We start from the raw sequence: 11037 nt of genomic DNA, 5'->3' as shown, positions 1-11037 counted from the left end.
GCGCGGCGCGCCCTGGCGATCCAGCCCAACGGCCGGTGGGAGTGCGTGTGCTCTGAGGGGGAGGATGATGGTGGGGTCTGAGGAGCGGTCCTGTTGCTAAGGTGCGTGAATCCCGAAAGGTCCCACCGCAAACCGCGCACCTCTGTCCGCGATCGCAGGCTGTAACTCGCACTGAAGCCCCGCGACGGACCCTTCACCTCTGACCCCCCCTTCCCCAGTGCGCGTGCGCAACACGGATGGGCCGCACCTGTCAAACGGTTCCCTGTAGCACGGCGGGAGTGCAATACCGTCCGGTTCTTCGGTGGCACCCTGCACGGTCAGACAGTTCAGTGCAAGGCAGCAAAGCGGTCCATTTGTCAAGCTGCAATGCAATGCTGTAGGAGCGTGGTATTGTTCGGCAATCCAGTGCAGTGGAGCAGGGGTGCTACGTTGTCAGGCTCAGCAGTGCAGCGCTATCCAAGTGCTACACTAACGGTTTCTAACATTATGCAAAACTTGTGACACAGGAGGCGGTCATTCAGCTTATCGTGTCTGTATGATTTGGAAATGCAAATACGAGACTGCAGATGCTGGAACCTGGAGCAACAAACGATCTGCTGCAGGAACTCAGCACATCAAGCAGCATCAGTGGGTGGGGGGAGAGGTGGGGAAGGAATTGCCGACATTTCAGGTCGAAACCCTGCATCAGGTTTCGACCAGAAATGTTGACAATTCCCCCCCCCCCCCACAGGTGCTGCTTGACCCGCTGACTTCCTACAGCAAATTGTTTGTTGATCTGGAAATCAGCTGGTCTCTCTAATCTTACTTTACGATCGTGCTATAAGCCTATAGCCCTGCAGTCAGTTCTTCAGGTACTCATTAAATATGATGAGAGCTTCTGCCTCTGGCACTGTTTCAGAGAATGAGTTGCAGACCCCTACAGCTCTTAGGATTAAAATGTTTTTCCTCATCCTTCTAGCACTTCAATGTTCATGCCCAACACATCAGGCAAAGTCAGCACATTGTCTTCTGTCTGGGTAGGTTGCAGACTTGGGATGTGATATTAACTCTGTCTCCACAGACACTACCTGATGTGCTGGGCATTTCCAGCATTCCTTTTCAGCAACAGCTCTGATGTGTTTAGCAACAGTCTAGGATGCTGCACTATCAGTCTCTTCAGTGCCACACCGAAGAAATGGCTTGCTGTCAGTCTCTTCAGTGCAATAGTGCATCATTTTTGTTAAATTTTCTTCACTGTTAAATTGTGGGAGTGTTGTACTGGTAGCCTGTGCTGAATTGTCAGTCTCTTAAGTTCAAGTCTGTAGAAGTGCTGTACTTTTAGTCTCAGTGCGGTAATGCAGGATTACTGTGCTGTCAAACTCTTCAGTGCAATGTTGAGGTGACACCATATTGTCATACTATTTGATGCAATACCTCAGGAGTGCTGTACCATCAGATTGTTCAATACAATAGAGCAGGAGTGCAATGCAGGCAGACTTGTCAATGTAATATCTCACTGTGCTACAATGTAACACCTTTTCAAGCAATGCTGCAGGAATACTTTATTGTCATTGTTCAGTGGAATAGTGTGGGAATGCCACACTCGGTCTCTTTGGTCACATCAAGGTTTCTATATTATTGTACTCTAACCTCTTAACAATAGAGCCCAACAAACAATTTTTTTCCTCCTTTATATAAACTTTGTTATGTGAACCAATGCACTGAGGTTCTTCTGCACACCATTGTTTACTGTTTTCCCACTGTTCTTCCTATTAGAGTGCCTAATGTCAGATTGTTCCACATTAAATTCCATTTTGCCTCATTCTTGCTTAACCTGCCTGTATCCCCTTGCAGACACCTTTTCCATCTGTACATTGTTCACTTTCCTACCTAGCTCTTCTTGTGGCATTGCCCTTGCATCAGCAGTATCAGATTGCAACATTGCACTGTCTTTTTGTTATTAAAATAAGTCATAAACAATTGAGGCACAGTACCATACTTTATGGCATCCAGCTAGTAGCAGTCTATTAACCTGAGAGTGGCCAGTTTCTGGCTTTCAATCAATTATCTGTGTATGTGAGTATGTTACCTCTCTTCTGCACTCAGCTTCCCCCCCACCAAAACCTCCTTAATTCCCTACTTTATATAACCACCTTTCGTGTGGACCTCATCAAATGGATTTTGAAAATTCTGATATACCACATACACTGGTACCAACATACCTCCCCTGCTGGTAATGTTCTCAAAAAAACTCATTGATATATTAGTCAAACATAATTTGAACTTCACAAAAACACACTGATTCTGTCTAATTACACTATGTCTAAATGCCTCAATCTGAGGTGACCACCCTCTCATCCTGAGACTAATGACTCCTAGTTCTAGACTTTGCAGCTAAGAAAACGGCCTCACAGAATCTACCTGATTAAAGCCTCTTAGGATGTTACATATTCCAATGAGATCATCTTTATTTCTCAATTTCAGATAATTTGGAACCATTTGACTTAATCTCATGGGATTTCCCTTGTAGCAAGGAATGTGTCTTCAACCCCCTCTTAACGGAAGTATATTCTTCCATAGGTAGGATGTCCAGAACTGTGCATGGTACTCCATGTGGTTTTGCCAAACTTCTGTATAATTGCTGGACTTCCTCACACTTGTACAGTATTCTGTTTACAACAAAAAAAACATACACCATTTTCTTCCTGGTTGTTAACTTTCTATTTATGTACACAATATCCAAATACCAACATTTTCTGGTCCTTTGCCCTTTTAAAAACCATCCAGCATTACTACTTTTCCTGTCAAAATGAATTATTTTGCACTCCCTGAATGATACTCCATCAGCCACCACCTTGCCCAGTCACTTAACTGGGTTATGTTATTTTGCAATCTGTTCAGGTCTTCTTCCAGCTTGCTTCCCATCTATTTTCATGTTGTCAACAAATTTGGTCCTTCATCTGTGTTGTTGAATAGTTTGTAAGTAGCTGATTCCCCAAGCGCTGATACTGTAGCGTCCCATATCACATCCTGATATACCAAAAGTGACCATTTTATCCCTTTTTTTCCTGGGGGTGGGGAATCCAATCCTCAGACCATGCCTCAAACCCACAAATCCTAATTTTGTCCTGCAGCATCTTTCACACTTTATTGAATGCTTTTGAAAATCCAAATATATCATATTCTTGCTTCTCTATTGTGAGAACAAAATATTGTTATTGTAGTTTCAAAAAGATATTCAGTATTCAAAAGGGTTGATCTTTACCATATGTATCCTATCAAGAGTCCTAATAGATCTGTCAACCACAGTTTGTATTTAATAAAACCAAATCAAATGTTTTTCCAAGTGTTATTACGTTCTAAGTAGATTATAACATTTTCCTTACCACTGTTGCAGGACCAATTGGCTTCTGATTCCTTATTTTCTGCCTTCCTGCATTCTTGAATAGAGGAATACACTTGCAGCTATTCAAGAATCAAGAGAATCCTGGAACATCAAAGCCAATGTATCCACAATCTGTTTAGTCTCCTCTTTAAAATATGAGAGCTTTAGTCTCATTAAGTCTTCCAGTATTTTTCATACTGTAAAAAAATATTTACCTGTTGAAAGTTATCAACATTTTTTAAAATGTAGGCTGTTGCTTATGTATTGTTATTTAGAATCAGAGTCATACAACATGGAAACAGGCCTTTTGGCCCAACTAGCCCATGCCGACCAAGACTCCCATCTAAACTTGTCCCATTTGACCCATATCCCTCTAAACCTTTCCTATCCATGTACCTGTCCAAGTGCCTTTTAAATGTTGTACATGTTAATTTTCTTCAGCTCTTTTACCTCTGTAAGGTGAACTTTTTAACTTATGACTCTTAGTTTTGGACTTAAACATGTCACTTTTAAACTATTATTTTCACTTTTCCCCAAAGAATGCTTAACTATAGGATTACTAATTAACCCTTGCTCATTACAATTTATGAATTAACTTGTTCAGTAGTTGGTTCCTTGTCATATTTGCTTTGTTTGCTGATTTGAAGAGGAAAGTCGCTCTACAATCGTTGCCTTACTCTTGTTTCTTGGTCCCCTAGTTTTTGGTTTTATATTCTTTCTCACACTGATTATTATCAGGGGCCTGTAAATTAGCCCTGCTAATGTTTTGCAACTTTTATTATTCCTTAGCTCCACCCTTATTGCGTCTGCATCCTGGTTTTCTGGGTTAAGACCTTTCCTCGGTTCTAATTTTATCTCATCCTTTATTATCAAATTTTCTCATATTATTTTACATTTTGACTTTTTTTTATAAAAGTCAAATAACCTGGAATATTTTGTTTCAAATCTTGTTCATTGCTAAAGAAAATCCCATTTATTCCTGATGTGGCCTCAATCACTAATAAAATTGTTGCTGTTCTCTTGTCACAATATTACCAATATCATGATTTTGCTCTGAAACCATGACAGAACATTTCATCAGACAGAAATGTACCCAATTCTGAATGCTCTCTCTGCACATTGAAGGTCCTATCTACTGCCCTAATTACTGATTCCAACATGACTTTGATCCCAGCCCTGTTTATTAGAGTCTATCCTAATGGACCAGCTTTCTCTTTTCTCTTTATCGATGCTTGTGCTCCCATAAATCGTCACCTTTCATTTTTCCTCTTTCTGCTACTTTTCCCTCTTACTAAATTCATTTCAAACACAACATTGGAATTAGTTCGTTTTCATTTTTAACCACTGATAACCTTGTTTTTTAAAAAATACTTTGTGTGACTGCACTTTGTTTTAAACTACAATATTTAAAAGGATCTATTTTCTGAATCCTCTTTCTACATTCTTAAAACATTCCTGAAACATGATCACCTAAAACTTGAGACCGTGACTTTAAATTTCCTGGAATTTTCTTCATTCCCTTCGTTAGTAGGACAGGGTGGTCTAGTCCGTTAGCATTTACATAGCTGCAGCCTTTATCACCAGTAAGTTGATGAGGTAGACTTAAAGTGGACGCCGAGATTGATTTCTTTTGACAGTGAATGGTTTTATGTTCATTCTGGTGTTCCTTCTACTAACCTTGCCAAGAAACGGAGAACATTTATTTCTAATAAATTTCAGCCCTGAAGAGTGAAATTATACCTCCCTGGTGTGCACAAATTGCCATGTTTTGTAATCTTTCATAAAACTTGATATTTTGTTGGGTTTAATTCAGTGGAAGAAAGTTTATCAGTAGAAAAAATAGAGCCGTTACTACAGTATTAAGCTTCTATTAATAGCAAATTAAGTAGTACCAATTTATACTGGTTCAAAAAGAAAATACTGTTGATGCTGGAAATCTGAAATAAAAACAGAAAATGCTGGGAATAATCACTTCTCTAAGAGGAACGGAGCTAACATTTAAGGTCAATAATCTTTCATCAGCATTTTCTATTTTTATTCCAATTTCTAGTGAAACTACTGATGTTCCAGCTACTTTTCATGTCTCCAATTTATCTATCCTATTCCCATCTTTTTTGTTTGACTCTGAATTTCATATGAAGAATGTGTGACTTTTAGTTGCATTGTTACTGCTGTGTATAGAAAAGTTGTAAAGATGATGGGCAATTTGTTTATTATTGTCACATGTTACCGAGATACAGTGAAAAGCTTTGTTTGCGTACTATCCAAATAAATCATTCCATACATAAGTACATTGAGGTAAGTATAAAAGGAAAAACAGTAACAGGATACAGGGGTCTTTGGTTATGTTGGCTGCATTCCCGGAGCAGCATTAAGTGTAGACTGAGTCAGTGGAGGGGAGGCTGGTTTTCACAGCTCCCTGTGATTTTTTTTGTGCTCTTGGGCAGAGCATTTGTCATACCAAGCTGTGATGCATCCGGATAGGATGCTTTCTATGGTGCATCTGTAAAAATTGGTGAGGGTCATTGGGGACGTGCCGAATTTCCTCAGACTCCTAAGGAAGTAGAGGCACTGGTATGCTTTCTTGGAATGAATAGATCTATTGAAGCCATCTTGCAAAGAATCACCACACACTGGTGCCATTTTGGAAACTTTAAGAATTGTTCAATCAGACGTTGTAGAAATGTTTTTATAAAGAATAAGGAAGGCATGAGAAAAAGATGAGAATTCTGGAATTTCATGAAACAACATTTGAAGTTGACATTTCTTCATCATAAGTCAGGTCACATTGAGAATTCAGATTTCATTCAAAACAACAGAACTTTGTAATTAACTTCAGAGTTCTTTTGAGACTCCATTTAAATTTAATGCACTTAGTGATTATTTTGTTCTTAGTAATTCAAGGGAATTTATTGATTTGCATCAATAGCAAAAGTGTCAGTTCAATTGTGATTTGTTTACTAATTTGAAGAAGATTTTGCTTTTGGAGTATGGATGAGTGATTAAAGTGTATGTGAAGGAAGTGGTCTATTGTGAGGAATAGAAATTCTCAAAAGAAATGTTCTTCTGTCTTTAGATTGCTCATCCACCTACAATGGCTTTAAGATTGGTTAACCCTTTGAAACAATCTCAATCCTTCATAAAAAGAACTTGCTATTTGAGCTCCCCTCTTGGATATGTTCAGCAACCCAGGATCAGGCACCTTGGCTACTATCGGAGAGATTCTACGTACAGCCCATTGAAAAGCAGAGGCAGAAGATCACAAGACTATTGTTTAGCGACATGCCACATAATAAGGAAAGAGACAATCTCTACACAAATAGTACATCATCAATCCTTGCATTATGCACAGTTTGCAAGCATAAAGAGACGAGTTTATTCCACCGCAGCAAGCGAGAGTAAAGTGACTCTGAAGCAGAAAGTACTGTCAGCCAAAAGGCCACTTAAGGGGCCTCGGACCAAACAACCATCAAGGACCAATCAGCCAGGAATCGCGGATGTACAGGTAAATAAAATGTTTTGGTTTTCTTGTCTACAGGTTGTGTTTTAGATTTTGTCTGCCACATGATCCATAAAACACAATAGTCTCAGCCATTTGATTTTTAGTCTGATTTTTGGTTATTGGTTTACATTGGAATTCTTCTGGAAATGGGACTGTGTCACCAATTCCAGGTTGAGCCACAAGATGGAGTGTTTCTCTGTACTGTTGAGAAGTTCTACATTGAGAATGGAAGAAGAATGGTACTGCTTTAAAAGTGGCAGTAGTTGTTCAGATGATGTGTTCTCAAAGTTATGTTAATATAGAATTGTAAGAATTTATGGCACAAAAGGAGAAATATTCAGCTCAATGTGTTCATGCAGACAATAGCCCATGTTTTTTCTCTTGTAATTAAAGCGACAAGTGACAGGATTTGGTCCTGACATATGAAAAAATAGAAAAAAATTAAGAGACTGGTGAGAGATGGTGAATATTTAATTTATACAAAGGACTAGGGTGGTACAGGGTAAAATTTTGAATTTTAGAGCAGAAGCACAAATTGGCTCCAGTGTACCCACTTTCTGGTTTAACTGTGATGTTAGCAAGAAAGCTTTTGAGGATTTCCTAACTGGATGCAGGTAGATACATATTTGCACATTTAATGCATTTAGGAGACATAAATGAGGTATTTTCAAATTACTTTCAGCTTGATTTTGTTTTCACTAAAGCATTTCCTGGGGCTCAGGCATCTCACTAAGGAAACCAATGGGAGTTTGAGCAGCAGTTGAAGGTATTTAATTCCTTCTAGGAAAATATATTAAGCTATTGCAGCTGCTGTCTCAGTTTCCCCTCATGTCTTGCAGAGAATGATGTGTGGGTCTGGCATTTTAAACCTTTGATTTCAGACTGACATCCTCTGTGTTGGATGTACTGAGGATGTATTTGAAAGCATCAGAAAAGAAAAAAAAGTATCCACTAAAACAAGGGCTCACTGTGACGTGATCAAATGACAGTTGAGGCACTGGGGTGGCACCTCATAGGGTCTACAGACAGAAGATCAGCTAGCTTGATCTTGCAGTGCTTCTGCAGGCAGAGATTTCATGTCGGGTGGTGGAATGTACTGTATGTTTGTGTCAAGGAAGATCTGGTCCCTACTGGACTTGATGACCACTTGTATTTGTGGCTATAAAAATGAACATTGTTCCCAACTTTTTTTTTCCCGCTCTGCATTCTTCTAGAGTAGTACAGGCAATGCATCCAGAATCTTCCAGTTGACTGCATGTTAATGCATAAAGCCAGCAGCAGATGAGTTGCCATCCAAAGTCAGCATGACTTTGTTCATGACCTACGTGAACCAAGGTCAGAGGCTTGAAGCACCAAAGAGGTGACTTCTCTTTCTCTGGCAGACAGACGTTCCAGTCTTGTCACACCCGTCCCTTTACACTGGCCATCTTCCCTCTCCTCTCATGGTTCTGACGAAGGGTTTCGACCCAAAATGTTGACAATCCCTCTCCCTCCACAGATGCTGCTCGATCCACTGAGTTCCTCCAGCAGATTGTTTGTTGCTCAGACATTGTCACAATTCTCTTTGGTACCAATTCACTAGCAATCAATCTGTTTCCTCCATTCACTTGGCTTTTCTGGAGTGTGTGTTGCTCACTAGGATGCTGATAATCCCTTCACATTCTCCTGTACAGATAGCCCCTGAGTTTCACATCTGTGTCAAGCTGAGTGCAACTTAGAGAGGATTGAGCCTGTCCAGTTTCCCAACATGGACTATCCACAGTTGTCCTTACCATCTGTACCTACTCAGAACCAATTATAAGGTGCAAATCCCAGATGAAAACTTATGTAACTGACCCTAAAAACTTGTGAGTAACTACGCTGGTGAATGTCCATAGGTTCTGTGACATTGTTGCACACTCAGGAGGAACAAGGACACATGTGAAATTGTCCTCATTATGTTTTGTGTCAGGATATGAAGGCCCTGGGAAAACTGAAGTGCATTGAAGAGCTTATCTTGTAAAGGTGAAACATTGTGTATCAAACTCAAAAGATATAATTTAATAAACAAGCGTGAAAGAAGTCTTGGCATAAGGACTTTAATAGTTATAGATTGTGAGTAAAATTTTCTTTGTTAAACTCAACCAATAACAATGAATAAAGTCAAGCTCAAGTTTATTGTCATGGGCATACATGCCCACGATATAAAAACCAGGAAACTTAGCTTTTTGCAGCAGCAGCACAGTACATTACAAATACATCAAACATAAATTACATAAACTTAAATTAGCATAAATTATACATAACATACACAACACGATAAACAAATAAATAACATAACATTAGCTCAAGTTGAGGGAAATATAGTCTGAGGTAGAATTAGGGTTTATCAGGTTGGTTCAAGAACCTGATGGCAGTGGGGAAGAAGCTGTTGTTGAACCTTGAGGTGTGGGTCTTCAGGCTCCTGTACCTCCTGCCTGGTAGTCGCAATGAGAAGAGGGCATGGCCCGGATGGTGGGGGTCCCTGATGATGGATGTTGCCTTCCTGAGACATCACCTCTTGTAGATGTCCTTGGTGGTGGGGAGAGCTGTACCCAGAATGGGACTGGCTGATTCCACCACTCTCTGCAACTTCTTGCATTCCTATGCATTGGAGTTGCCATACCAGGCCATGATGCAACCAGTCAGAATACTTTCCACTGTACATTTGAAGAAGTTTGTCAGTTTTTGATGACGTGCCGTATCTCCTTAAACTTCTAAGAAAGTAGAGATGCTGGTGCACCTTCTTTATGGTTACATCTTTGTGCTGGGCCCAGGACAACAAAATAAATAGTCAACGATATAAGTAGAAAATAGTATTCACCAACACCTATAATTTTATGTACACTGGACAGAACTGTACTCTTTTCCACACTGGATCAGTCATGCATCCTACCATTCATTCTTTGCTTTCCGTTTCCAAAGGAGTGAATTCGTACTGAATCCGAATTAGCGTTACTGAAAAGATGTATTGGCTTGCTTTTCTTCCTGTTTCTTGGATACTGTTTTGAAACTACTTTATTCCTCCCTTTGCTCTAACAAATTCTGATATTCATCATACCCAAATTCATTATAGAATCTCGCCTTTCCTCTTCTGGTCCTGTGTTCACCCTGTAAGATATAGGGGCAGCTCCATTTCTTGCTGGAGCTGAATTCTTTCCCACTTGTGGTATTGATTCTGGTCATTCTAGGTAAATGTTAGGAAGTCCCACCCAATAAACAATTGGATTATTGTCGATGACAATTACTATTAACAAAAACTACTGGTAATATGTACAATGCTGCAAAATAGATTTGGATGTGACTGCCAGATTATCTGTCAATTGAATGTGTGAGTTTGTCACTGAGGTCCTCTTCTCAAATGCTTTGTGTTTTGTCAATTACACCAGCAAAATCTCCTGTGATTGTTTTTTCCCCTCACTGTGTGTTACAAGACTGCTGTATTTTATAATGAATGCAGCATTACATCAAGTAACGCATAATTCTAACCGCATTATACAAACAAACAAAAACATACACCAACTTTCTTTCTGCAGATTCAGAATTGCCATCTGTCTTTCACTCCCTTTTACTTTCACGTTCTCACTGCCTTTCTCTCTCTGAAATAAATAAATATGTACTTAAAAATATTTAACCAACAATAGTGTTCTGTGCTTGTTTTGAAACATTTAGATGAATCAAAGACATGTTGTTATTAGCCTGAGGAAAAAGGCATTTCCATTTGGTCTGGCTATTGTACCAGTGCATGCTGGGAGATTCTCCACACACTACTCATCTCTGATTGATAAGCTGAGAATTGGAGGAGGCAGATATAACTTTCAGAGAATGGTAGTCCTGGCTATCTACTTCAAGCTGCAAGTTTTGGTGGACCTGGGCTTAATAAAGCCATTACAAAATATATGCAACAATACGCAAGATCAGTTTATAGTTAAGTTTAATAATATTCTAAAGAAATCCACCAGTACTTCTGATATCAGAAATATTTCTTTAAATCATTTTCATTTTGGGGTCAGGAAGTTATTTCAGTCAGAGCCTTTGAAGGACAAGAGTTTGTGCCAAATTACTCAATGAAATTGAAGTTTTTTGATTCACTTGAAGAACTTAAAGACATGCTAATTTTCTAAACATTAATGCACTTCTGAATTCATTGAAT

At 39.4% G+C, this 11037-nt stretch overlaps 1 protein-coding gene across 3 annotated transcripts in view; it reads left to right on the top strand.

Moving 5' to 3' along the window:
- The first annotated feature begins 4 nt into the window (after positions 1–4).
- The window catches only part of rmnd1 (required for meiotic nuclear division 1 homolog), a 67460-nt gene continuing 56427 nt past the window's right edge, over positions 5–11037 (top strand). Inside the window, exons 1-2 of one of the 3 annotated variants that reach the window (XM_052012400.1) lie at positions 5–101; positions 6441–6869. In XM_052012400.1, coding sequence (XP_051868360.1) covers positions 6459–6869 — 411 coding nt within the window. In that variant the 5' untranslated portion in view covers positions 5–101; positions 6441–6458. Of the gene's footprint in view, positions 102–6440; positions 6870–11037 lie in introns of those variants that run through there. The other 2 variants (XM_052012402.1, XM_052012401.1) reach the window with 2 other exon arrangements.

This window comes from Pristis pectinata, chromosome 3, assembly GCF_009764475.1.
Source record: "Pristis pectinata isolate sPriPec2 chromosome 3, sPriPec2.1.pri, whole genome shotgun sequence".
NCBI lineage: Eukaryota > Metazoa > Chordata > Chondrichthyes > Rhinopristiformes > Pristidae > Pristis > Pristis pectinata.
Note: the sequence above shows the minus strand (reverse complement) of the source record. Positions and strands in the feature narration are given on the sequence as shown.